This window comes from Phyllosticta citribraziliensis (genome assembly GCF_038025025.1).
Source record: "Phyllosticta citribraziliensis strain CPC 17464 chromosome Unknown J3D65scaffold_2, whole genome shotgun sequence".
Lineage (NCBI taxonomy): Eukaryota > Fungi > Ascomycota > Dothideomycetes > Botryosphaeriales > Phyllostictaceae > Phyllosticta > Phyllosticta citribraziliensis.
Window position 1 is genome coordinate 1,118,878 of NW_027117339.1, and position 26,491 is coordinate 1,145,368.

At 55.8% G+C, this 26,491-nt stretch overlaps 9 protein-coding genes across 9 annotated transcripts; 6 read left to right on the forward strand and 3 right to left on the reverse strand.

Moving 5' to 3' along the window:
* The first annotated feature begins 458 nt into the window (after positions 1–458).
* J3D65DRAFT_209803 (uncharacterized protein) lies at positions 459–1,401 on the forward strand. Its single transcript, XM_066794497.1, has 5 exons — positions 459–649; positions 704–799; positions 858–884; positions 936–1,097; positions 1,158–1,401. Exons 1-5 carry the CDS (start codon positions 621–623, stop codon positions 1,195–1,197), a joined length of 354 nt encoding a protein of 117 aa, XP_066658624.1. The 5' UTR covers positions 459–620; the 3' UTR covers positions 1,198–1,401.
* A 4,981-nt stretch (positions 1,402–6,382) lies between these two features.
* Positions 6,383–8,305, forward strand: J3D65DRAFT_547898 (SRF-type transcription factor RlmA; the record flags this gene model as incomplete). The annotated part of the gene is made up of 3 exons (XM_066796874.1): positions 6,383–6,438; positions 6,532–6,688; positions 6,749–8,305. 3 exons carry the CDS (start codon positions 6,383–6,385, stop codon positions 8,303–8,305), a joined length of 1,770 nt encoding a protein of 589 aa, XP_066658625.1.
* A 1,385-nt stretch (positions 8,306–9,690) lies between these two features.
* On the forward strand, positions 9,691–11,174 carry J3D65DRAFT_644177 (uncharacterized protein; the record flags this gene model as incomplete). The annotated part of the gene is made up of 5 exons (XM_066802135.1): positions 9,691–9,750; positions 9,807–10,330; positions 10,484–10,531; positions 10,641–10,922; positions 11,096–11,174. The coding sequence occupies 5 exons, from the start codon at positions 9,691–9,693 to the stop codon at positions 11,172–11,174; spliced, it is 993 nt and encodes a 330-aa protein (XP_066658626.1).
* A 1,770-nt stretch (positions 11,175–12,944) lies between these two features.
* On the reverse strand, positions 12,945–13,250 carry J3D65DRAFT_664728 (cytochrome c oxidase biogenesis protein Cmc1-like protein; the record flags this gene model as incomplete). Its single annotated transcript, XM_066802764.1, has 2 exons — positions 12,945–13,153; positions 13,217–13,250. 2 exons carry the CDS (start codon positions 13,248–13,250, stop codon positions 12,945–12,947), a joined length of 243 nt encoding a protein of 80 aa, XP_066658627.1.
* J3D65DRAFT_210065 (Prefoldin beta-like protein) lies at positions 13,189–14,270 on the forward strand. Its single transcript, XM_066794499.1, has 4 exons — positions 13,189–13,578; positions 13,648–13,738; positions 13,899–14,091; positions 14,183–14,270. Exons 1-4 carry the CDS (start codon positions 13,542–13,544, stop codon positions 14,213–14,215), a joined length of 354 nt encoding a protein of 117 aa, XP_066658628.1. The 5' UTR covers positions 13,189–13,541; the 3' UTR covers positions 14,216–14,270.
* A 2,412-nt stretch (positions 14,271–16,682) lies between these two features.
* J3D65DRAFT_644178 (CCAAT-binding factor complex subunit HapC) lies at positions 16,683–17,760 on the forward strand (the record flags this gene model as incomplete). The annotated part of the gene is made up of 4 exons (XM_066802136.1): positions 16,683–16,852; positions 17,107–17,267; positions 17,320–17,447; positions 17,536–17,760. 4 exons carry the CDS (start codon positions 16,683–16,685, stop codon positions 17,758–17,760), a joined length of 684 nt encoding a protein of 227 aa, XP_066658629.1.
* Positions 17,761–20,345: 2,585 nt separating this feature from the next.
* Positions 20,346–22,029, reverse strand: J3D65DRAFT_613448 (gamma-butyrobetaine dioxygenase). Its single transcript, XM_066799116.1, has one exon. The coding sequence runs from the start codon at positions 21,971–21,973 to the stop codon at positions 20,462–20,464; it is 1,512 nt and encodes a 503-aa protein (XP_066658630.1). The 5' UTR covers positions 21,974–22,029; the 3' UTR covers positions 20,346–20,461.
* Positions 22,030–22,366: 337 nt separating this feature from the next.
* Positions 22,367–23,966, forward strand: J3D65DRAFT_210000 (mitochondrial thiamine pyrophosphate carrier 1). The gene is made up of 3 exons (XM_066794498.1): positions 22,367–22,792; positions 22,861–22,913; positions 22,970–23,966. Exons 1-3 carry the CDS (start codon positions 22,760–22,762, stop codon positions 23,850–23,852), a joined length of 969 nt encoding a protein of 322 aa, XP_066658631.1. The 5' UTR covers positions 22,367–22,759; the 3' UTR covers positions 23,853–23,966.
* J3D65DRAFT_613452 (Oxoglutarate and iron-dependent oxygenase degradation C-term-domain-containing protein) lies at positions 23,912–26,326 on the reverse strand. The gene is made up of 2 exons (XM_066799117.1): positions 26,092–26,326; positions 23,912–26,039 (listed from the first exon to the last, which is right to left on the reverse strand). The coding sequence occupies exons 1-2, from the start codon at positions 26,313–26,315 to the stop codon at positions 24,080–24,082; spliced, it is 2,184 nt and encodes a 727-aa protein (XP_066658632.1). The 5' UTR covers positions 26,316–26,326; the 3' UTR covers positions 23,912–24,079.
* Between the last annotated feature and the right edge of the window lie 165 nt (positions 26,327–26,491).

Genomic DNA, 26,491 nt, shown 5'->3' on the forward strand with positions numbered 1-26,491 from the left:
CATTACTGCCGACATGTGTGCTGTCACTCGCAGCCCTGCAGGAACGAAGGAATCCCACACAGACAGACAGTCACTACACCACAATTCCTCGTCGCAAGGGACGCGCTAGGTGACCAGCGACTCGGTCAAAACGGCCGCCTGCATATAGCCCGCCGCGACGAGGATCAACCCTTCTGCTCTCCTCGCAAGTCCTGGATCGGATGACCGGCTGCCGCTTGCCGCCAACGTCAAGGAAGCTGCGCGAGCCTTGACTCGGCTTCATTTCCTGACGTCGCCCATCGCTGCCCCATTATCAATTTTCCTCTTTTGCATGCCCTTGCTTTTCCTCTTCACTTTGCCCATCCCATCAAACAGGCGCGTGCCCGTTAGCGGCGGCTACAGTCCGACGTCTCGCCATGGATCGATCCAGTCCGCCCGTGCTGAACCTGCTAACGCATCTGGTCCAGCCCAAGCCCGTCGCAAATGTCGTCATACTCCTCCTCTAGCCTCGCCGTCGTGGTCGACCAAAGGTACATGTTGTACATATCAGCCAACGACCACAACGTCAATCCATCTCTACATTGACAAAGACACGTTTTGCCAACAAGTTCCGAAATACTACGCTCTCACCATCGCCCACAATGGCCAAAGACACTGAAACAGTCATTCAGTAAATGCCTCGTCATTAGGCTTGACTCCCTTGACTTGCTGACCCATCCCTTAGAGAGTTTAACGAAATCGTCAACATGACCCCCAACGAACTGAACGAGTGGCTCGGCACCGAACAGTCGACAGGGTCTGGCTGGAGCAAGGATGATGGGTATGGCCTGCCCTCTACCTTGCACGTCTGCTGGGTAACTAACGTTGCTGGATCCAAGCTCGGGGGAAACCGTTGGCCACGAAAGGTAAATACATGAACTCGGTTCCAATGCGCATTCCCACCAACCAAGTGGCAGCGGCCGCAAAATCATCGAGATTTTGGAGAAGAATCCTCGCAAGGACCCTGAAAAGTACGACGAGGATGATGTTCAGCACATGAGGAAGGTCGTGTCATATTGCAAGCGTCACCTTGCCCAAGAGGAGCACGCCAAGAAGAATACAGATAGCAAGTCGTACAGGTGAGTCTAGCGCTCGCTCGCTCGCTTCATGGAAAATCCGTTGACGCATGGAACAATCAGGAGCTTGAAGAACTGGGGGCACGACGCACAGAAATCGTAGAAGGAATCCGCTAGAAGCACGTCAAATCCTGCCTCATTTTCGAAATTCGCATCCCATGTCAAATAACCAACGGCTGCATAAATCCATGGCGCGGTTTCAGAGGAAAGTCCCGGTGCATAGGGCGCAACTTGAAATGCCCGCTTCGACTAGTGACTGGTTGCAGACGAACATGGATTGAAAATCTTTCTGGGCACTTGTCTTGACACCGTATAGAAAGCAACCAGACCTGCCCTTGCGAGTCCAGCAGGAGTGAACCCAATCTTCTGGCCCAGACCATCTCGCAGCAAGCCGACGACTTCATGAACAGGCGTGCAACAGCTTCAAAGACAGTGTTCGGCTATCTCTGTCACTGCAGACCAAGGTCCTAAGTCCAGCTCCCCAGGCTACACTTGCGCTACTCAGTTCCCCTCACGACCGTTGCCCACTGGACACGCGCATCACGCAACACGACCCGACGAGCCTGAGGTCATCGTCATCTGCGGCCGCCAGGCTTTCTGCCGTTTCCGCCAATCTGGAGCGGATCTCCAAGCTTCCGTCAGATCGTTCCTCAGATCTGATCTTTGTGGATCCACCACCACGCCGACCCAGGAGACCGGTTTCACTTTTGCCGCCGCACATTAATGCGCATAAAGCATGCTTTGTAAATGTCACGCCCATCCGCATCTACGTCGACATCTGTCGCCACAAAACTGCGGCTTTTGCTGTTTTATTGATTGGTCCAATTTCGAAAGTCGTGCCCATATGGCTCTGTCGGGCTTTGAATGCCATTGCAGCTTCGCCCAACGGTCCAACGTAGGTACCGTGGACTTGCGTACCCGTATTCGCGCGACTTCCTGACTCGGGTCTTTCGACCAGCCACACCCTAACCAAACACACATGCTTCAATGCCTCTCAGCAGCCTACGCCTCGCCAAGCAGTCGGTCGGTCAACCAACCTTGCAGCGCTTGTCAAAATCCTCGAACCAGAGGTCTCTATATCATTGCTTATCCATATTACATGCCAGACCAGTCGAGATTCTCATTCGTCAACATTTTCACGCAATGACCTACTTCCATCACACAAGACTCCTCGGCACCACCCACCCACGCACCATCTATCCAAAACGCCTGCCATCACCTCCCACCAACCACTCACGTCCTTTGCCTTGCACTGCGCCTCCCGTGCCCCACCCGCCCGCCTCCGGTACAGGAATGGTAGGTTGACTCCCGCATGTTCCGTCGATCCCTTACCCTTCCCCCGGTCAGTCACGTTGTTACCGACGGTCGGCAGTGGAAACGTTTGGGCGGGGCAGCGTGTGGACGGGACGGAAGGACGGTCGGACGGGCCAACGGTAGCTGTTTGCATTTGATTTGCTGTGGGCGGTAGAGGGCAATGGGTGGTATGCGACGCGATGGGAAGAATCTGCGGCCACGGCTTTTATACCCCCGTTGATACTGAAATTTTCGGAGTCAACTGTGGTTAGGCCGAAACATGCGCGATAAAATCACTCCGGTGTTGCGACTTGACAATTGGCTGCAGATTCTGAACTGTGATGACCACAAAATTGGTCAAAAGAAGCCTGATCTACTTTCCTTGGGTCTACACCTATTGGCGGTTGAAAAGTGATGAAACACTATTTAGTTTTTTTGTTTGAAGTCGTCCTTCTCGTATAACACACTTACACGACATCACCCGAGCCTCAGCCTTGAAGCTGCTCTTATTTTACAACCTTGGCCAAATCACCATTCCTACAATTCAAACAATGCAGAACAAGAACAAGACATACCTTCTATTTCACGAAGAAAGCTTTGGTCATACTCTCCTTACTCGAGGAATTGCAGTGAACTGCTACCTTTACGCGGGGAAAAGAAGGAACGAAAATGCCAAATCAAACAATCAAAAACACTGTACCTGCGAAAAAACAAGACTGAGCACACACACGCCCATGTCATTTCTTAAAAAGGAACTCCCACTTCATCCTCCTTGACTGTCCAGTCCAGTCGTTGCTTTATGTCCTCCTGCTTCCAGATTCCAACGAGCGTAACTAAAACTTGTATCCCCCAAAAAACGCCATTGTCGCCGCGCTGCCCGCGAGCACGTCTACGTCGACTGCAAATCATGTAAAATTAGACTGCCAGTCTATCCATCTCCCTGCCATCCAACTGCCCGTCTAGTTTTCTTACCTGATTAGTCTTCCCTTCCACATGCGCGCACGCGGCATCCTCGTCTCTGCCTCGCCGTAACCATCTCACTGTCCATCTTCCACCCCAAAACATGTCGGACGCGAGCGGTAGACACTGCTGACTATTGGCAGGAAAATGCGCAACCCAGACATGTACATGTATAGATGTCGACTGTTCCATCCTACTCAACCCCTCGGTGCTTCATCTACTTCGGCGCCCACTGGCCCATTGTACGTGTCTTCTCTGTACTCATGCCCACGCTCTTGTCCGCTGGTGCCGCCTCGGCATTCTGAGCCTTCTCCTTGACTGAGCTTGCAATTCGCTCGTCCACTCTCCATCATCGAGCTCCAAGGCGAATGGAGGTGAATGAGTGGCTGGCCATACGAGCAAGTTGAGTGGGCACCAGGGTGGTGTACGCAAGAAAGATGGCAATCGCCACGATGTTGACGGCACGGAAAAGAAGCCCGAAGGAAAAAAGGAAAGCGTGAAGGATTCCGTTGAGATCCATGTTTGGAGAGCTCCGCGTCGTGCCTTTCAAAATAAGGTCTATTGGCTCAATTTTGGTGTTACCCAATCATTTAGATAACTCAAATTAAACAACCGGCTCACGGGCCGAGTGATGAAGTAGGTAGGGCCGGCAAGCATGCTGGAGAGCGTCATACTTACAACGCAGAGGAATGACATGGAGCGGCAGAGTCAAACCAGCCTCGCTCTTTACCACCTCTCTGACCGCCGTAGACGAAAATGAGCGCTAGTCAGATTGGTTTTTCAAATGAGAAAGTCAGTCAATCCACTCACTACACGTGAGAGTAATGCATGTAAAACCACCTTGAAAAACACAATGATGAGTCTGCCATGGCGATATCCTCGCATGTCGTCCCCAAACGAACCAAGAAACGCGCAAGCCGTTGCGCATGCCAGAAGCTTGTTTGACCACGGCATACCGGAAACACAGGACCAGACGAGTCCCTGGTGGCTTGTTAGGTAGCTTGGGCATGAAGGGCGGCGCCCTGCCGCATTGATGATACTGCGTGCAACAGCAGCAGCGTGGCGCTAAGACATGCCCTTCGCCACGGGACTGTCTGTCAGGGACAAGGCTGGACCCGGGGGGGCTTGATGAGCTGGTTGGCGCTCTGCGTCGTGATACCTTCCTGGATGACATGGGCGTCGGGCGTCGCTGAGAAGTGGACAGCCGCTGGATTTACCTCGAGTGAACTCACCAAAAATCGGAAATTGCGGCGAAGTCGGAAACAATTGAGCTAGAGTCGATGTACCGCAAGACGACTGCTTAGCTTTCGATGCTGCACAACACGTTTACGGATGATTTGTAAGAGAGGTTGACAGCCAACTTGCGAGGTCATCGAGGCCCAGCGCCAAGAGCTGAACCACGACTGAAAAGGCGACCAAGCACCGCCCGAGCCAAACGGGATGGCTTGCATAAAAGAGAGCAGGCAGAACGCTGCTTGAGGCGGCGGGCCATGGCAATGGTGTACAAGCGCAATGGGCAAAGCAGAGGCGAGCCGTGTCCTGCCACGCTTGTCAGTTTCTGTGGATGCAGCCAGCCAGCAAACAAACACGTGCGATAAGCGAGCCAGTGTCATGACGTCCGGAGGGTGGTGTCGTCTGCCCTGCAGCAAGAAAAGCATGGTGGCCAAAAATAGCAGCTGCGAAACGAAACGCGCAGCGCCAGCCACAGCCGTCAACCGGGAATGGCTCGCTGGAAATCCGGATGCATCGTGGAGAAGGGATCGCCTGCTCCGTCCCGCTCGCCGGCTAGACCGCACCGCAGCAGGGCGCTAGGCTGGCCCACGACGGCTGCCGCGCTCGTGGAATTTTCTTTTCCCTGCGTGTGACAGCGCCGTTGGTGGCAGGCATGCGGTCGGCAGCATTCCTTTTTCGTGTGCAGCGCGAGCAGGACAATCCGTTTCATCAATCGTCCGGCGAAACGGGGCTGCCGACGTCAGGCCTGAGCTCGCGCACTGTTGCACGCTCCACCGCGTTCCTGCAGACTGCTGCATGAAGGTAGGTATATGAGAGCATGGCGACCCTGCGTGGTGTTCGTATGGTTCGCCGCGCCGCAGAATGGAGCTGGCAGGATCATTGTGTACAAGCAATCCGGTAAGAGAGACCTGAGGACAAGGAATCGAGTCAGCTCGTTGCGATTGCGACGAGAAGCAGCCGAGCAGGCAGGGCGACGCAGTTGACAGAGGCTTGGCGACAATAACGTTACACCATTTTGTTCATGGCCGTCTTTGGTCAGGGGTCGTGGAACGGTCGCGCGATCATCGTCATTTCCATCCTCCGTTTGGGCAAGGACGGCAGCGCTTCAGGTTCCGCACGTCCTGCGAGGCGGGCAGTGGGCGGAGGACGCAGGGCGGAGGGCGGAGAGGGGGGCTCAGAGGGGGAGAAGGGTGCCCTGGCCGAGCAGCGGTGGCGAACGACCTGAGGGCGCCGTCAGAGAAAGACGCAGATGGTGAGCTGGTGGATGAGAGGAGGGTCATGGTGCCGTGGTGAGCTAAGCGGGAGGGCCCGGCAACTGAGGGCAGCGGCAGAGTCTCGGCAGCGGCCAGCGAGCCTAAACGCTCCTTTTTGGGACGTTTAGCGGCTAATTGGTGTGGTTTGGGGCTAGAGCGGCCAGGAGAGCCAGGCCGCCCGGGCGTGATCCCTGACGCACTCATGCTATAATTAGCATGATGCCCCCATCGCACTTTGCAGCAGAGCCCTCGAGGTTAGACACATCGCGCTCTGCCTGCCGCTGTTCAAGAGCCGCATTGCATCCCACCGTTCCCTCTCGCCGCAGCTCACCCCGATTAATTTCTCGACCCAAGTGCGCCGTCCGTCCCTGCGCTCGTCATCGTCACCCTCGAACCCTTCAACCGAACAAAGCGCCCGCTGCTCCCTGACCCAAAGCCAAGCGCCTCGCGTTCCGTCGCCGAGTCCCAGCCCGCCATTTCTCAGAAGCATTCCACCACCACGCGCTGCCCTGCATCCGATGCTCCCACCCTGAGTCCAGTCGCATCATCATGGGTCGAAGAAAGATTGAAATCAAGGCCATCAAGGACGACCGCAACAGATCAGTGTGAGTCTTGCTGCTGCTTGTCCCGAGGGGCTCGTTGTGCGACACTTGTTTCAAAGAACCATCCACGCTGACCCTTCGTTCCGCCTCGTCCAGCACCTTTTTGAAGCGCAAAGGTGGTCTCTTCAAAAAAGCGCACGAACTCTCCGTCCTCTGCTCCGTCGACGTCGCCGTCATCATTTTTGGCCACAATAAGAAGCTCTACGAATTCTCGTCGGGAGACATTACCGAGACCATCGGCAGATACCAATATGTTCGCCAGGTATGGACCTCTATCGTTGTCTACAACGTTCATCAGCTAACGGCGCTGCAGTATGGCGGCGCGCACGAACACAAGGGTCCCGAGGACTTTATGGGCAAGCAAGAGGCGGATGAGGAAGACGAGGATGTCGAAGACGCGGGACAGCAGCATCCAGGCTCTCATTCACCACCAGAACCTCAAATGTTGATGCCTCCCCATCTTCAAGGCCAGCAGTTCCAACATATTAGGCATACAACGCCTTCTGGATCGCCTCCAGTGCCAAACGGTGTTCAATTCCACCAGCGACATGTGTCTCCGCAGCCCCCTCAGAATCTCTCTCGTCCCAATTCTCGAACCCACATCCGTAGACCAAGCTCGAACCTCGCTCCGCCTCAGCAGTACCCGCCGCCGCAACCTCCTGCTCCCTCGTACAACTACAGACCAAACCCTCCGTTTTATCCCCCGCAGCCCATGCCCCAGCAGGCGCCTCCAGGTCCGCCTCCGCAACCACCGCCATCATACGCGCACCCACCGCCGCCCGCACATCCCCAAGTCCAACAAGTCTACATGCAGGAGCCTCGAAGGCAGTCTATGCCTCCCCAGTTTGCACACCAGCCTCCGCCGCCGCCGCAGCCAATGCCTCACCCACAGTCGCATCCGCCGCCCATGACCACACAGCCTCTCGCCCCTCCGCTCTCGCAACCGCTTTCACAACCGGAGCATCAGCAGCGTCAGCAATCCGTCGTGCCATCGCCACAACCCGACCAACACAATTTCACAAGCCCTCCGTTGCCTCAACCGAAACCACTTCCGGCGGCTGCCAAGAGTTCGAGCATTTTTACGCCAATCGAAGACAGCCGGTCCGTGCTTGCTCAGCACTGGGGACCTAGTACCACTCAGACGGAAATCAAAGTAGAGCATCCGCCTAGTTTTGAGCCTCCCCGTCCTCAGTCCATCGACGTGGCACAGGTTAAGCACAATGGTACCGCTCCTCTTCAGCCGCCTCGCAATGCTGCGCATCATCCTCATCGAACCGTCTCTACCTCATCGCTCCCCACAATTCCGCCACCCGCACGCGTTGGAAGCGTCAATTCTGAAGCCAAGCGACCCCGCCTCAAAGTGCAAATCCCGGATGAACACTCCGAGGCCGAAAACACACAGGGCTCTGGCTCACCCAAGGATGCGAGCACCACGGGCGCGACACCAGCGAGAACGAGTACAGAGGCATCCCACTCGTCGGGTGTCGTCCTGCCGCCACCTTCTCCAAGCGCAAGCGCACTGCTCAGTGCTGGCGCAACCGGGCCACCGAATCCTTTTGCTCGCCCAGCACCGCCCATGAATCACAGCAGCACCAACCATCCCGGTGGTTCGTTGAATGACAAGACAGAAACTCCTATTTCGGCTCTGCCGAGCAGATATCTCGGAGATTTACTCCCGTCTCCTTCCAGTTTCTATCCCAACTGGGACTACAACAGCAACTCTACGAATATGCTGCCGAGTCCCCTGACCTTTCAAACGCCCGTCGTACAAAACGGACCGAGTTTCCGGGATGATCCGGATGACAACAGAAAGCGGAAAACATCAGAAGACGGCTCAGATGGGGGCCAGAGCAAAAAGACAAAGACTTGATGAACTCCTTTCGTCTTTCCATCAGTTTCAGCGAGCCATCACACACATTCTTGCAGATCTTTCCTTCTTGACGCTGTATCACGGACACCAATGATTGATCAGATGCTCGTTCGGTGTTTTAGACTGGGTGTATGGAGAGCGGCTGATTTGCTCTTTTGCGCACCTTGTCTCATTGTCTTGCGGAAGCTCCTTCTCCACATACCCTGTTGCTCATAGTCATTTAAGCTCTCTCCCTACATTGCCTTGTCTTGTCTGTTATTATCATATTTGCGGTTTTGCGGTCTGGTTGATCTCTGAGGATACCCAAGGGTCACGACACTCTCTATGCTCATGTCTGGTCCGACGCAGCTAATGTAGCGCATTCTTTCCGGAGCTCGATATAGCCTCGTTCATTCATGACGGAAACCGGAGCCGTTACTGGGCGGATAGGGTCAAGGGCGGGGAGTCGTGGATTGTTACGTCGGTTTTGACTGTTTGGAGATTCGATTCGAGTATATATTTGACTACGTTGACGCGGGTTGAAAAAGAGCTGTACATAATATCTACTACAATAACCTTTGAAAGCGCAAGAGCAAATAATTGAAGAGCGGGGGTTTCTGGAGAACCGCGCCATGGATCGGATGGTACCCACCAGCACTGCTGCTCCAAATCTCGGTGCTTCCCTTGGACTGGATACGCCAGGGTGTCGCTGCAGGGGCGCGCGTACTCCAAGGAACCCCTTCCTTGGTGCGGCGAAGCTTAGTCAAGAGTTGAAGGTTCGACAGTGTTCACATGGTCAGAAGAGCCTAGGCACGGTAGTTGGTCGTCCAAATCCGCTCCCTGGGATTCAGCGGCCGTGACATCATTTGCAAGTCAAGTATCCACCTCTCGTCAGGTTGGTACCGGCCATACGCGAGGGGCTGTGCTTTCGATATAGCTATAGACACCGTGCGCCTGTATGGACGTTGATCGTACTCGGTTTGCAGTTCAGGGAACGACGACGAGAAAGCCAAGAAAGACGTCGAACAACATTCTTAACGGCGAAGACTGGCCAAGTAAAAACGTGCCCAACCATTCGCGTCCCTCGCCCGACCCCACCCACGCCTCAACATCGCCGCCACGACCTCCTCACGGTATCCCTGACATCCACCTGTCAAGTCCCAAAAGGATCGCCTGCCGCCGTTTACCTTCCTTCGCTGCTGTCGCGACCAAGCAACTACACCTGCGCCCTCGACCGTACCATCAACTCCTCTCGAGAGCGCCAAAGAGCTCGCCATTCAGCCTTACGGAGGCTGTGAATAAGCGACCCGTTCGCTGCTACTGAGAGTGCTACAAAAACCGCCTGTTGCCTGACTCCGTCACCTTTCTCTGCTGCCTTCTTCGCTACAGGAGCAGCTCTCACCAATATGGCCTACAACAAGGGATACAATCCTGACGCCTTGCCTGCGCACGCCGAGCCGGACCAGGTCTGCAATCCACTCCCTCCAACGTCTCCAACTTTCTGCTGACGGTGACCTCACAGGCTGCGGCGGCTCTCTCTGCGCAATCGCGTGTATCCCCGCGTCCAACTTATACCTCTGCCCGCCCGGATGCCTATGCTTCCAAGCCGGTTCCACCAACTCCGCGCGACGACCGCTACCGCGACCCTTACGCTGGCCGGCCTCCGCCGCCAGGATCCTACCATAGCGCCGCAAGCAGTTATGACGGCCGGCACTCTCCGCGGTACGGTGGTGGTACTGCTCCGTCACCCGCCCAAGGCCACGGCGGATCCCTTGGCGGCTACGCATCACCTCCGCCGCAGAATTATGGGGCAGCGCCAGCGCCTACCAACTTCCAGCATGGTCGTCCACCGTTGGGCTCGCATGCCAGACCTCCACCAACACCGGCTCCGCCGCGCGATGCCAACGACCGTGATGCTTTGTGGAGGTTGTTCGGCGCAGTGGACAAGAACCGCAGTGGGCAGCTGAGCGAGAGGGAGCTGGGGAGCGCGCTCGTGAACGGCGACTGGTCGGCCTTTGATTCGCATACGGTGCGCATGATGATTAGGTGAGGACGCATTCCGCAGCGGAGGGATGAAGACCAAGAAGTGCCACGGATCAAAAAAAGAAAGTGGGCGGAAGCGACGGGTAGATCGTCGTTTGGTGTGGCTGTGATTGTGGGGTTGGCTGAGCTAGGAAGCTGACAATGGTGACCGCGCAGGATGTTTGACACGGACCGCTCCGGGACCATCAACTTCGAGGAATTCTGGTGCGTGCCCATGCCATGCTTTGGTTCCTATTTTGGCTACGGCAGCAGCATGTACCAAATGTGGTGTCTGGAGAATGATCCGCTAACGACAAGGGCGTTCGACGTATAGCGGTCTCTGGGCCTTTCTCGCAGCATGGCGTTCTCTCTTCGACCGCTTCGACACGGATCGCAGCGGCAAGATCTCGTACAACGAGTTTTCGGATGCACTGATATCGTTCGGCTACCGCCTGAGCCCGCAATTCGTCTTGCTGCTCTTCCGCACCTATGACCGGCGCAATGAGAATGAAATCTCGTTCGATCTGTTTGTGCAGGCATGCATCAGTCTCAAGCGTATGACAGATGTCTTCAAGAAGTACGACGAGGACCGTGATGGTTACATCACGCTGAGCTTGTGAGTTCCCCTCGCCCCCATCCCAAACATTTGTCGTGCCTTCGCGAGCAGAGATTCCCGGGGTGGCAAAGCTACCTGTTCGCGAGCCTTGGACCCCCGGTGAACTCTCTTTCCTCCTTGTCCAGTACAAGAACAACAGGCTAACCAGTGTGCTCACTCTTTCCGCCAAACAGCGAAGAGTTCCTGACAGGTGCCCAGTCCCTCTTCCTGTTCAACTCGATTTCGGCCGACACTGACACGGGCTTGTATTGATCGCCAAAAGAAATCATACGCCAAGCGTAAAACTAGCGTGCTACCACACGCTACCACCACTCCAATCCGCCTTTTGCCAACTCGTGTGAAGACCGCGGCTAGGCTGTTGGAACCACGTGCAGTCATGCGCCCCCACCGCTGCATTCCTGCAGCAAAACTTTTTCGGAAATGGAGGAGAGAAAAAACCAGGGGATCGACGAGCTTAACGGACGAAATGGGAGGTGCTCCTGATTGGTATGCCATATGCTGTCGAGCAAACGGTGGTCACGGCAGGTCCTTACTTGCATGTAACCGCCGGTTTGCAATGACAAGATCAGTGGCCTTTCAGCGTGTCGGCGACTTGGATAGCGAACGAGTCAGCCGAATGGGATATGCAACTGGCTGGCGGGAATCAGGAGCCGGCGTGGACTACTATCAGATACCTATCACCTTAATCAACAAGCAACTTGAAGCACGGAAGACGAAGTTAGGGCTTGCTGAGTGCACTTTCAACTCGTGTGATGGCGATCAGTTTATCATGAGGCAGAGGGACGTGAGGGAAGTAGACGATGTACGGGACGTGGTAAGCAAACATACAACGCTCAGTCCGATTTCAACACCCAATATAAACGCAGACTGGCCTGGTGGTATGCAAGAAGTGTCTCCCGGGTACCAACTCTGCAAGGCGTGCATTTGGAGGCGAGTCTGGTCAACAAAGTGTTGGGCAAATAAGCGATCAATCACTCACTCCTTCGGGAGCTGAATATGAGGAGATGTAAACGAAAAAGGAAAATGTTCTTATTAACAAATATCCAGCACGCCTGCCTCGCATTCGTCCCCCTTTCCCTCTTCTCCGAATATTTCTAATCAAGCCTTGGGCTAACACAGACTCCCCATGATTACACTATTCAGTTTCGAACGATGCCGCTCACGACTGCCTCGCATGGATTTGTATGTTTCCGTGTTCGCGTGGAGACACTGGAAAAGACTACATGACATCTAAACGGTGGTGGTTGTCATTGCTGCAGATGTGCACCTCCGCAATGGATGGCCTCCGATCAGGATCTCCCAGCCGATTTTTCGCTTTTTATGCGCCTGGCGATCACACCTGACTCTCTCATGCCCAAAATGCTATACAGTGGGAAAGGCCAATTATTGAACGGTAGAGTCGACCCAGGAAGCCGTAGTAGGACATTGTGTAATTATAAAAATATTTACTATTTGCCTGGGATTCCTCACCGGCACATGCCTGATTATATCACTGTATTTTGAAGATAATACTGGTCGCTGTTCCTGAGCATAAAACAGTGCTTGTCGTGTTCTGACGGAGGGATAGGAAATATTTCGGGAGGACTTCAGAAGGAGAAATGGGCCACGGAACCAGACTCGATTTGCCTTGAGTACACGGTTGTGGTTCGCTTATCCTGTGTTCCTTTACAGATTGAGCATGGTTGCAATGAGACTGTTGAGCGGAAGGCATGTCTCGGAACTGCGTGGTCTGGAGAGGAAGAGTCGACACTGGCGTGATCAGACGCAAGACCGGGGCGCTCACTCCCCATTCCAAGGCTGTCGCATGGTCGTCTTAATTGTCCTTCGAATAGTATGAGGCAAAGTAGAGATCCGACTGAACTCCGCACATGCAAGTTTTCCCGCTTCCTGCAGCAATCCAACCCGTACGCCATGTAAATTCCCGATCCGTATTTTCAGCCACCCCAAAGTGACAGTACGCAGAAGAAGAGCCACCGTCTCATGAGAGGAGAGATTTTATGCTTTTGAATTCTTGGAAGACTCCTACGAGTTGGCATCAATGTCTGCCCAAGTCTTCTTGACCTCCTCGCGCTTCAGCTTGGCTTCCTCGCGATTCTTCGCCGTTCGGTCGACTCGTGTCGCGCGCAGACACATGTTGAGGGCGTGCTTGGGCTTGGTACACATGCCGGCGCAGCGCCAGAGGAAGCCCCTGGCGCTGCACTCCTCGAGGGCGTTGGCGAGTTCCTCGCAGGCTGTCGCGGCGAATCGGGCTGGTTAGCGCATGCGCCGGACAATGTGAGGATGCTAGGACTTACGCGCGCTGTCCTTTGTGTGCAGGTGAGGATGCATTGCGACGGACTGGACTGGACCCGAGGAACGAGAGAGGATGTTTATGTAGTTAGTGCGAAAGAATGTCTGGATGGGAAGAGAGGTGGTGCGAATAAAGTGCCAGCGGAAGAGGTGGAAACCGTCCCCAATCGCGGGCTGCGAGAGGGAGAGTCTGTGCTAGGATCCGCGCCGGGCCAGCGGTCCCTACCACCCAGAAGTCCCCACCAACACGCACTGCATCATCGCTCGCCCGCGTTTCTTCCTCGTTGAAGACTTAACTCCACGGCCTGGACGCGCAACATTCGGGGCACCATGTCGCAGCAAGCCGTCAACTCGAAAAAGCAGCAAGGTGCGTTGCCTTCCCGCGCGTCTCGGGACAAACTGGCACCAACGGCGAAGCTAACCCTCCCCGCCGCAGAGCTGCAAATCCAATATTCCAACTACAAGAACATCCTCCAACAGCTTGCGCAAAAGATCGGCGATGTCGAGCAGGAAGCTGAAGAACACAAGTACGATTATACGACCTTGACGCGCAACCTCATCCCCACCCCAAGCGCACCTCGACAGTCCCGCTCGAGAGACCCCTCCTCCCCTCCAGTCTCTTTACTTTTGCCTTCACCGCTTCTCGCCTCGCCTTCACCCCGTCCACCCGCTCATATTGAATCATAGGCTTGTGCTCGAGACCTTGGAGCCCCTCTCCGGCGAGCGGAAGTGCTTCCGCATGATCAATGGCGTCTTGGTGGAGAGGACAGTTCAGGAGGTAGTGCCGGCGCTCAAGACGAATTCGGATGGCTTGAAGAAGGTCCTGGAGGATCTGCTCAAGCAGTACAAGTCGAAGCAGGAGGAGATGGACAAGTGGAAGGTGGGTCGTCAGACGTGGAAACTGGGCCAGGCGCACACATGCCGCCTTGGTCGGGGTTTGGGTGTATTGCTAATGCGTCATGTACTTGCAGAAAAAGAACAATGTCCAGGTCGTGCAGCAATAAATTGGTTTATCAATCAAGATTGTAGCACCGGAGACCCCACGCGATGCCGGGTGGAAGGACAACCGTCCGCGATGCAATCCCTTGGCCCACACGCACTGCTTCTACAGCTGCTACGCGGAGCTTCTTAGCCACACCAACGAGTTCCCACTTCGAAGGACCAACGTTATCCAAAGGCCTTGTCGTGGACTTCTTGTTTCGGGAGAGATCAAAAATAAAGGCACGGCCGCAAGTGGGCCATGCGACTTCGCTAGAGCGCGCTTGAGAACTGGGGATAAGGATTTGGCGAGTTTGAGGCCCGAGAACCCAGATGAAAGTCGGCAGAGGATGAGCTGTACCTGATGCATGGTTCGGGAAACCAAGAACGTGTCAAGGTCATGTGCATTCAACACTGGCGTCAAAGCTTGCGTATATAGAATCCATCACATTTGCAACATGGGGTTTGTTTGCACGAGGACGGTGAAATGTCCACGGCAGCCAAGGCTCGGAGGAACGGTTGGAACAACGTCATGGGTGGGCGTGGTGCGAGGCTTTCAACTGCATCCTTCATTACGAGGCTGAGCCTTGGTGGCTTGACGCCCTGGGTGCTGCTGCAGGATGTGTTGGCGCGGAGCTGGGTCCAAAGCTGGATCGACGCCTGACATGGAGAAACAGTCCCGCGAGCGTGGGCGTGTCGACAATAGGATACCCAGAGATCGTGAGGAAATCAGGAACCCCAATAGCAATGCTCGCAAAGGATTGGGAGCTCATGGAGATGGACACTGGGGGGTGAAGCAGGGCAAGGCTGTTGTCTCAGCCACCTCGTGGGCCTTGTCGGCTCATGCGCTGCGACCCATACACGTCGAGGGAAGCATAAGCAGCAGGTGGTATCATGAATCTTACAGCAGGGCGAGAACAGCACATCATCCTGTCGATGGTGTGCTAAGAGGGTGCCGCTGGCGTATGCCGCATGGTGGAGCAGAGCGGCCATTGGCTGGGAGCACAAGGCGAGTCGAGTGACATTCCGGCTTGCATGCCTGATGCCGCGCATGTATCACGGAATGGGCCGTTGCCTCGTCCCGCAACTGTGTCCACGCGAGATTAGGTTGGCTGGTCCAGAGGGCCTTGGGGTAGAGAGGACGAGTGCCGGTCGTGGCCAATGAGGAGGCGGACCCCACGAGCAGAGACAAGCTCAGGCCGTTTTCTAATAGACGCCGGGGGGTGGGGGAGGGGAGCTCGACCAGGCCGGGATATGGACATGCCCTGGACATGGAGGACGCGCAGCGCAGGCAGTCTTTAGCCGTCGCCTAAACCCGGGCTGGGGCCAGGGCAGATGAAAGGTCAGGTATCCGTAGGTTGGTTGCACTTCCTCCTCATCCTCCTCTTCATTGGATCGTGCGTGCTTGTCTCAAGGTCGTCTTGTCTTGTTTGCTGCATTCCCGTTCGCCGTCACCACATCGGTCCCGGTCCCAGTCCCCTCTGTCAGCCCAGCCTCGAGCTCCCGCAAGTGCCCGGTGTCGTCACTGCTCCTTGTCGTCCAGTGGGCAGAGTCGAATCAGCAGCGCGGCGCAGCGCAGCGCAGCGCAGTGCATCGCATCGCAGCGCAGCGGCAACACTGTTTCGCAGTTGGCGGCTGACCGGCGGCGCATTGGCTGCGGCGCGTTGGTGTCGAGACTGGTGTCGAAGAGAGCCAACTGCCCGTAGTTGAGGTAGCAGTCGGTGGTGGTGGTGTTCGTTGTTGTCGCGGCGGCGGCGCCGAAGTCGAAGCTTCAGGGCAGTTCGTTTGAGCTTCACGACCGGACGGACCCTCACCTTTCTCAATCAGTCTCTCTCTCACTCTCTCACTCCTTCACTCCTCCTCGCACCTCTCATCGCCGTGAGAACACCCGCCATTCCTCGCCATCTCGCCCTCTGGACCAACCACTTCCCAGACAAGCCCTGTCTCGTCGGTCCCTGTACATACCACGCGACCTCTGCTGCCCGGTTAACGTGTACGAGAGGTAAGTCGCGCCTGGCCGAGCTCAAAAAGCAGAGCAGCCGTTCAGACCTTAAAGCCTTGCCCAAGGGCGCGCCGCAACTGGCCAGTAACACATACATCGCAGATCGCGCGCCTGCAGCCAGACGCAGACGGAGCCGCGTCGCACTCACGACGGCACCACTTCTCCCCAATCGCCCTCCTCTCTGACGCGCCACCACAACCGGCCCCCCCGCTCCCCCTCCACTTCAGCACCCCAGTCGTCTGCTGCTGCACGTCGATACAATTGTACCTTAGCGCTCGCCCCGGAAGCTTTCCTGGCATCTGCGGTGCCGCCTGCCCTGTCCAGGCCGCAGTCGCACAAGCCCCGGCTGCCCTTGACGCACATCAACCAGGTCGCATATCCGGCCGGCTCGTCGTGCCTCTGCGCTGGCTGTTCGCAGACCTATTCGCTGGCAGTCCACGTCACAGACTCATTCTGCGGTCCCGAAAGGGCCTGCAGCTGGCCGAATAAACATGTCGGCCACCCCCCCGAAGAAGACGGACGTGGAACCTGGAGCGCAGTCGCCTGACGAAAGTTCGGAGCCGCATATGGACAGAGAAGCTCAGGATACACAAGCGCAAGGACTCGGCTACGAGTTCGAGGTCAAGGAGCAGGATCGATGGCTGCCCATTGCCAACGGTACGTTCCCCCAGCATGCACCTCTCTTTCGTCTGATTTGCGTGCTCCCTCAACCACATGCTGCAAGTCGACAAATGCTACGCCTGGCGTCGCGACAAGCACACCTTCCACACATAGTCGCGCGTTTCGACCGCCTCTGCCACCGAATCAGCGTTCCTCCAGCGAGCCTCGTCCGCAAGCCGGTCGGCAGGCGGCCTGAATCATGTCGTCTGCATCTCCTCCGTCATCCTCGTCGCCGCCTCTCAATTCGTCCAAAAGCAAATCCGACGGTTTTGCCTCAGATGCTAACATTCGCAACTTTGCTCCAGTCGCCCGCATCATGAAGACGGCCTTGCCCGAAAATGCAAAAATAGCAAAGGAGGCAAAGGAGTGCATGCAAGAGTGCGTGAGCGAGTTCATCTCCTTCATCACCAGCGAAGGTACGTGCCTATTGAGCCCGCGCTCAGCTTCAGCCGCTCACATTTGCCACAGCTTCGGAGAAATGCCAGCAGGAAAAGCGCAAGACGGTCAATGGAGAAGACATTTTGTTTGCCATGACCTCGCTTGGCTTCGAGAACTATGCCGAAGCGCTCAAAATATACCTGTCGCGCTACCGCGAAGTAAGCTGCCCCTCCCCATTTCGTTTGTTGCCGAACATTTGGCAGAACACGAATAATCTGAACTATTGGTATTGATTGGTGCCTCGAGACCCTCCTCCAAAATCAGAACAAGCCTGCCGTTGGCTTCAATCAACAGGGCAATGCCGCTGCCGGCAGCAGTGGCAGCGCGTCAGGTGGTGCAAATGCCTCCGCCGCGTATGCCGAGGGCTCCAACGACAACAACTTATTGAGCGGCGACGGCTCCGAGAACGACAACACCGCCTTTGGCTACACTGTCGGCCATCACAATGGCAACGGCGGCGCCGACTTCTAAACAATCGCCTTGCGCTGCGGACCCAAGAGAGCCTACCCCGTATCTGTCTGCATCATATAGGGGTGGCGGGACTTTTACGGCATACGAGCCACCGCAAGAGGAGACGCTTACGAAAACCCAATGGACAAATTTCATTTCAGTCTGTCTTTACCAAATTGTAGGATACCATGGATTCTTTGGAAAGAGTAGGAAACTTCCTTCCATTCTCAGTTGTGTGCAAGCCTTCACACTCCGGCTCGATCGGGCTCGCCTCACCAACAAGACTGCTCCGGGCTAGATGAACGGCTTGCAAAATTTCTACTACGGCGAGCGGTTTCTCTGCGGGAGAGACGGGACACATCCTCAGGCATTTCCGGCTGACCAGGAGTGTAAGGGAATAGAATGAACATGCTCGCGCAATATCGGCATCAGATGATGCCCTCATAATTTTCTTTGCTTTCGGTTACTTGAATGCTGCTGCGCTTCCAGTCATTGCGTTGATCTTGATTTGTTTTCCGCGACATTGCAGATCCGAAGAGCAAGTCCAAGACTGTCCCAAAGGAGATACTTTGGATCTCTCTGGATCCCAGAATCATCTCGAGTGTTGCGGGCTATTCTTGCCTTTCGCCTTCATACAAAATTACCCGCATGTGATGGTCACACAGATCGACACTTGTCGAAGTTGTACGCATCCTTGCTTTTTGCCTGCCTTACCGCATGTCTCAGCTGCGAGCGCAGCGTTGAATCTGTCGATCAGAAAAAGTCCAGCCAGAGGAGCAGCCATGCGCGTGGCAGCCCAGTCCAGTCCTGTGTTCCCATTGGTGCTTATTGGTCAAAGCTAACCAAACAACAGATGGGACAGTGTTTCGAGGCAACAAGCAACTTCAACTTTGAGAGATATTGGCAGAATGACGCTGTCTGTATTCAATCTTACCGCTTCCCGGCCCCTACGATATCTCACCCGACGAGGCATGTCGTCGCCCGTTTCAGTCATCAATATCCATGTCCTCACCACATTTGACCAATCATCCAACACAACGAGCCCTGCTGTGTCACCTAATCCAACCAAGTGACCAAGGTCTGCTCTTCCATCAACCCCTTCCCCTCCCCTGCGGAGCCAGACTGCAAAAATATACTCTGCATGGGGTTGACAATAATGTCCGTGTTCCCTTTCACGAAGACACCGCACTGGACGCTCCAAGCCGACTCGCATCGTCGCGCAGCGCCGGACATGCACGGACACTTGCAGACAGCGCTTCTACACCAATCAGATCATCTGACCAGCCATGTCGGACGCGACAGGCAGGCAACAGGCTCACTCAGCGCCATTCAGAACGTACGGGGGACGCTCGAAGCCGGTTACTCACGACTGACTGGCTGCTGCATTTTTCTGCCGTGTTTTGGACCCCGGCCGTCTGTGTCTTGAGTCTCCTCGCCTGCTCTGAGTGTCGCGCGGCACTCCGCACTTGTGCGGCCCTCCTCTCTCTAGAGCCTGAGCGACGTTGATGAGCTTGCCTAACCCAAGCTGAAGTTCGACATTAGACCTCATCCCAGGCCTCTGCTTTTGGTCTGTCTTTGGATGTCTTCCAACCCCCTCCCCTCACTGAAGTCAACAATTTCCTCGGAGCTATGTACCTGATTTCTGCGCCTCCTGTCAGAACATGTACAGACAGACAGGCGGGCCTCTCTTGTGCTACTGATAGTTCTCCCACACCCAGGACACTGTTTTTCACCTACCCGGGTTTCCATCCTGTCAACCCCCTGACCCGTCCTGTCACCCTGTCCTCGCCAATGGCTCTGGGAAAGTCTCACTCATACGACGTATGGACATGGCTTGTTCAGATTCGACTCTTTCTTGACCGCCTCCACGCTGCTAACAGCCACTGCGCTCGCCACCTGGGCTCCTCACCTTCACCGTCCCACAGCTCCCTTTCCTGCCACATCCATAACCTGGACCAAAGCGACGTCAGAATAAATGCTGCCGCTCAAACTAATCAGGACCGCTCTCCGTCCTTCTCCCTCGCTCGCTTGTTTGTACCAAACTCATTTACCGCCACCCCGTTCCTGGTCTAAGCCGCTTCCATCTATGCCACACGCGCCACTGCCCTATTGCTCATAACGGAGCCTGCCGCGCCGCGCCGCCCCTCATCGGCCTGCTTTCAAGAGTCCAGACGTCTGGTGGCTGGCTTTTGCACGCCCGCCTGCTCACCTGTGGCAAAAAAACTGACGCACGTCCGGGGTCCAAGTCATCTGCTCCTCTGTCCATTTGCCCGATTCGATGCGTGAGGTTTGCAACGAGGTGGAATGGGCGGCATTTCGTCGTGTGGATTGGATGGAGGACGGGCTGGCTTGCAAGATTAAACGTCGAGGAGCGTGGCGAGATGGGGCTGGAATGTTTGTTTTCTGGTCTGGACCACATCTACGCGGGCGGCTGGGGCGTTTGTTGGCTGCCTGCTTTGTTCGTTTGTTTGTTGTCTTACCTGGCGGGAGCCTTTGGCGGACTCTTTGGGCCGGGCTTCTGGCACAGTTTGCGTGATGGGTAAGCGATGGTGAGGAAGGAACACTCTTGCAGTCACCATTGACGCGCCCAAGATTTTGCACCTTGGTTACAAAGCAGCGAAATGACTTTCTTGCATTCACTATGTATGTACAAAATATCAAGGTAAAAGGTCGGCTTGAAAGTCACTCCCCAACATCACCCCTGTCCCCACGTACCCCGGTCCTACGCCCGCTGTCCTCCATAGAGCACCTTCCGCATCTCCTCCTCCTCGCGCTCAGCTCCAGAAATCTTGGCCGCCAAGACGCGCCAGCGACTGTAGAAGACATCGTCATCGACATAGGCGCCCTTGAGCCAGCGCTCGCCCTTGGTGGCGTCAAACTCGCGACGCGCGTGCAGGACGCGGCGATTGTCGAAGACGACGGCCTGGCCCTCTTCAAGGCGCAGCTCGAGCATGTTGGCCGGGTCCTCGAGGATGCGGCGGTAGTGGGACAGCGCGGAGAAGAGCTCGTCGAATTGTGACCGTGAGAGCGGTTGATGCTGCGCCGAGGGGAACGCGTGGTGCCCCGTCTGCGTCGCCAGCCACGGTGCTTGGAATGGTGGTGAGTAGTTGATGGCGTGGAGGCCCAAGTCGGCGGGCGCGTCGGCGCTGAATGCTGGCATCGCTGCTGCGTCTGCCTCCTTTTGCTCTGGGTGCACGACTGGCGTCGTGGGATTCGTCCTGGCCCCCAGCTCGATGGTCGGCCGCCACTTGACATAGGACTGCGAGTCGTTGCGGTAGTGGAACGGCACTTTGTGCGTGCACAGCGCATCGAAGGCGGCCCTGTCGCGCCTGAGCAGCTCATGCGCAGCCCAGAAGCCGTCGGCGAACATGGACTCGCCGCCCGGAGCGCGTGCGCGCAGCGAATGTAGTATCTGCAGGTGCGGCGGGTTGCTCACGTACATGAGGTCCTGGTGCAGCCCGAGGTACTGGTGCGTGTAGGCAATGTTTTTGGCTTGCGGCATCGACTTGACGTCCCACGTTCGCCCGTAAAACGTCTCTTTGAGCAGCCCGATGCGACCCGTGATACTCTCGATGGCCTTTTCAGAGTCGGGTACGTTTTTGAGAAAGACGATGCCCCAGCGTCCGATCTGCTCAAGCGCCTTGTGCAATGTCTCGTCGTTGTGCACGTAGTCGTGGAAGTCGATAAACGCTTTCTGTTCCGAAACTTTCCGCGCTTGTTTGGCATTCCAGATGCGTCGGTCTACAGGCGCTATGGGGTGGTATATGGTGTCTTTTGCCTCCGCGTTGTTGCGGTAGAATTGCGTGACATGATCGTTCGACCAGTTTGGAATGTCGTTCTGCCACTTGATTTCAATCACCCTGGAGTCTCCGTTTGCCAGCCGAGCCTTGGGTTGAATGTTTTCCGGAATGTCCGTGGTATGATAGCTCTTTTGTGAACTTGATGGGTCCACGCATTGAGGACAGGTGCAGCTGTCACGAATCTGCTTGGCATTTAATGACGACACGATGGAAGTGAGAGCTTTTTCAGATTGAGGAAGATTTCCTGAAAGTCCCCTTGAAGGAACATTTGTGACCGATTCCGGAGGTTCTGTGGACGCTTTCAACGGGCTGGCTGCTGCAGTAGAGCGACGTAGTTGAACCTGGCTCAAATTGAATTGATTTGCCGACCATTTCGGACGACGCAATGATCCAGGAGCATTCTTGGCTCCGGTCTTGAAAGAAGAGCGCAACATCTTTCAAGCTGATTCTTTCCCAAATTGTCTTCAAGACGAGGACGAAGACGTGGTGTAGTCCCGGTCGTTGGTGAATGCGGAGGGGCCTCGGGCCAGCGGCAGTCGGCAGGGGGGACCATGTACCGCGGCCCGCTTGCGGACGAGTAACGGAAACTTGAGTTGTCAACAAACCACATGCACCAGTTGATCCATCTGATGCCAAGATCTGCTTCTCGTTAAGTGGATTCTTCTCTAACTCCCCATTGTATCGTCTCAGCCAACATCGTTCGCGATACGTTTGTTGCTCAAATTTCGATCACGAAAGCTGCGATCCTACAAAGGGGAGTTTGCTCATACTCAAGAGACCTGGCCCGCGCAACCAAGCTGTGCATGCGGGTAGTCAACAGCTCAGACTTGGGCATTGAGGTCCGTGAAAGAGAGCGAACAAAAGAAGCGAGCCTTGGACAAAGCACCGTAAGGAGTCGAGAAGAAGTCAAAGTTTATAGTCCATGAGAGCAGGGGAAATTAGCATGGAGACAGCTGAATGATGGACTGAAGTTCCACGGCCCAGGTCGAAGATAACCAGAGCTCGAAGTTCGTCGAAGACTTGATACTGTAGACAGCAACAGCCAATCATGTCGTAGCATTTGGGAGTTGCTGACAAGCATTCTGACAGGGGGCCAAAGCTTCTGACGCAACTGTACAACCCACGCACCTGGCTGCCTCTCCTCAACACCTCCGATTCCGCCCAACATCGCGACGGTCTCAATCGTTTCGCTCCACACAGCCGCTTCACCTGCTGGATGTATGTCTGGCAAAGTCGAGCAGCTGAAGGATGAGGTATGCTATAAACACCAACCCAACAAACCTTGGAATTCGAAGCTCCAGAAAACTGACACACGACACAGGGCACACGCCGGCAAGTCGTGACGGCTGGCGCCATCGCCGGCCTGATATCTAGGTACTGTCTCGACCAATTTCTCCCTTGCCAAAATAGCAAGCTAACCCAAATAACAGATTCGTCGTCGCGCCTCTCGACGTCGTCAAGATCCGCCTTCAGCTCCAAATCCACTCCCTCAGCGACCCGCTCTCCATTGCTTCGGCCCAAGGAGGTCCGACGTACAAAGGCACACTGAACACGTTCAAGCGCATAGTGCGCGAGGAAGGCATCACTGGCCTGTGGAAGGGCAATGTCCCCGCCGAAGCCATGTACTTGTGCTACGGCGGCGTGCAATTCCTCTCGTACCGCACCGCCTCTTCCTTCCTGGCCAACATACCCCCGCCATTTACGCCCCCCGACGCCGCTGTCAGCTTCCTGGCCGGCGCAACGGCCGGGACCTTTGCGACCACAGCGACGTATCCGCTCGACCTGCTGCGCACACGTTTCGCCGCCCAGGGTGCTGAGCGCGTCTACACCTCCTTGGCCGCCTCCGTCCATGATATCTACGCGTCCGAGGGACCCCGTGGCTTCTTTCGCGGTTTGGGCGCCGGCGTGAGCCAAATTGTGCCGTACATGGGCCTCTTCTTCCTGTCCTACGAGACGCTCAAGCCTGCTTTTGCGCCGCTGCCGCTCCCGTTTGGATCGACGGACGCCGCGGCTGGAATCACGGCGAGCGTCTTCAGCAAGACGGCCGTCTTTCCGCTGGACACGGTGAGGAAGCGTCTCCAGGTGCAAGGTCCGACTAGAGCCAAGTACATTCATAAGAACATTCCTGTCTATGAGGGCGTTTACAGGACTATTAAGCAGATTGTGAGACGAGAGGGCCCAAGGGGCTTGTATAGGGGCTTGACGGTCAGCCTCATCAAGGCTGCGCCGACAAGTGCGGTGACAATGTGGACCTATGAAAGGGTAATGACGCTCCTAGTTTCCATGGATGAGCAGGTGAAAGTGGAAGAATAAGTGTACCGGCGGCAACTGAAGAGAAGGAGTTCAGGGGAGCATCCTTTGTCCTTTATTATCACAAGAATGGCGCCTCGGAGTCGCAGGACAGGAAAATGAGGTCTTTGAATACGGGTAATGGGTAGATCCAAAGACCGAAACGGTGTATCATAGAGTGTACTAGACTTTTCATCCTTTCCGACGCCGAAATATAATTACATTCCCTCAAACATAGCTTCAACCACCCCTTACTCGTCATCCCCGTCATCATCGCCATCGTCTTCCTCATCAAACTCCACCTCGTAGTCGGCGCAGACATCCCACCGGTCTCCCTTAGCAGACTTGCTCACGTACTTGACGAAGCGCAACGAGCCCATGTCGCGCAAGACGATGCTCATCTGGTTCCAGCCCGCCGGCATGCTGAAGAGGACGCCGTCATCATCATCGCCAGAGCTCGCCCTGTACACGGCCGGGTCGGCCTTGCGCCTCTTGCCTGCTCCCGTCTGCGACGTCTCCGCGCCGCCCTTGTTTTTGGAGTCAGCCGGGACCTCGACGCCGTCGTTCGAGCCCGTCTCGTCGTCCTCGTCGTCATCGTCGTCGGCCGCCATGTACATTTCGTACCCGCCGGGCATGTCTTCGGCGTTCTCGGCCGGAGCGGGGGCGTCGGGCATCTTCTCGTCCTCTTTCTTGGAGTTTTCCTTGGGTTTGGATTTCGCGTCGCCATTGGTGGTCTTACCATTTGTTTGGGCGCCAGCCTCGTCCTCACCGTCTTCGTCCTCTTCTTCGTCCGCCTCGGCTCCGTTCTGGGCATCTCCAGCTTCTTCCGCGTCGGCGTCGTCGTCGCCCCATCCTTTGCTCGGGGTGATTCCGAGCGTGACTTCGAGCTGCGGGTTCTCCTCTTCGTACGAGGTGGCAAGAGTGTAGTCCATGCCGCGGCGGAAGCGGCGCGCCAGGAGGCTGCTCTTCTGAAGCGAGAGGCTGGTGGTGATGCTCAACCATTTTTTGAAGGCCAAACTGGGGATGAAGACGTCGACGAGCTCATCGTAGGGACTCAGCTCTTCGCCATTCTGCGCAGCGGCATCCTTGCGCTCGGGGTATCTGTAGAGGAAGCGGTGCTTGTGGGGTGGCCTTGCTACTCCGCAGTTCTTCTTCTTAGACTCTGCAGCAGGCATTTCAGGAGTCTTGTCAGCCTCCTCTAGGAAAGCCTTGAGGCGGGCAGAGAACGATCGGGACAAGAATTGAGACAGCCTCAGGGATGATTCCTCCTCGAACAACTCCTTGAGTTCATCGACGGTGTCGGGAGAGAGGTAGTGTGGCGTCATGTACTTGATCAGGAAGTCGAAGTCGGCCTCCGTCAGCTCGACCTCCTCCTCCTCCTCCTCCTCCTCATCTTCTTGCTTCTTGGACTTTCCCTTGTCTTCGTTGTCTTGCTCTGGGTATTCGTGCCACACCTTTTGCGGCATGTCGAGCTTGTCGGCCTTTCCGGCCTCAAGCTGCTGCAGCGAACTCTTTTCTGCCAGCCTCTCTTCCAGACCAGGCTCGTATCCTTCCTCGCCTTCTTGTGGAATGTGGAACCAGCCACTAATTGCCATCCTGACGCGGCCTCCATCTTCCTCTTCCGTCTCCCCCTCACCACGCTTGTAAACCTCCTCGACGTCGTGGAAACTCTCTCCGGGCTGGACGGTGAAGAAGCTCAATTGGTTGAAAGCGGGAGGGATGACGACAGTGGGATCCGGCTGAGGCAATTTGACTTTTTCGCCATCCTCATTCGTGAGGTCTTCCGTTGGAAACAGGCGCAGAGCGCCACCCCACTCCGCCTTCCAGGGCGTGTCCGGGTCCAGCAGGTACAAAATGTAGCTTACGCGCCGGCTGCCAATAACGTCGTCGTGGCACAGCAGATGGCAGCCAGGGGTGTACACATTGATGGCCAAGTCCGTCTTCACGCCCGACAGCGGTCCCGAGCCGGCAATTTCAGAAATGTATTTGCGGAAAGCCGAGCTGTACATGGCATCGCGGAGCTGGAGCAGGGACGGCAGCTTGGCCAGAGACGAGTCATCGAGACCGTCCAAATTCGCTAGATCTCCAGACTGGTGGATCTTGTAAATGTCGGTTTCTTTTGGAGTGAAGACGATGTTTTGACGAATTTCGTCGCGCACTGCGCGGAGGAGACATGGGTCGATCAGGTTGCGGATAACGGCATGTTTGTAACTGAGTATATGTAAGATAGTGCGTCGTGGCAGAGGAAAACAAGCCGTCTTACGGCTCCGACTGTGCGTAGTATTCTTTGTATCCATTGAGCACCTTGGTGTCAAACAGGCCCTCGCGAAAGTTGGTGCGCGCTTCGTCGTCTGGGAGAGCGCGCTTCTTGCTTTTGCCAAGGATTGGCGCATTGTCTTCGGCCTTGCGCTTTGTGCTGGGCATTGTGTGAAGTGATCGTAAAGTACTGGGGTCGTGGTCGGGATTGAGGATCGCGGACAGCTCCATTTTGAAATTCACCCCAACTTTTTGATGGTCCGTGCGTGCGACGTCAGACCGGACCAAAATTCATGAGTGAAATTTTCAAGTCACGCCACGAGACGCTACATCTGGCGAGTATCATGCGCGAGTATTCTAGTTACAGCTCAGCAAGGAGCGACACAAGCGCCATACACCGATTCACA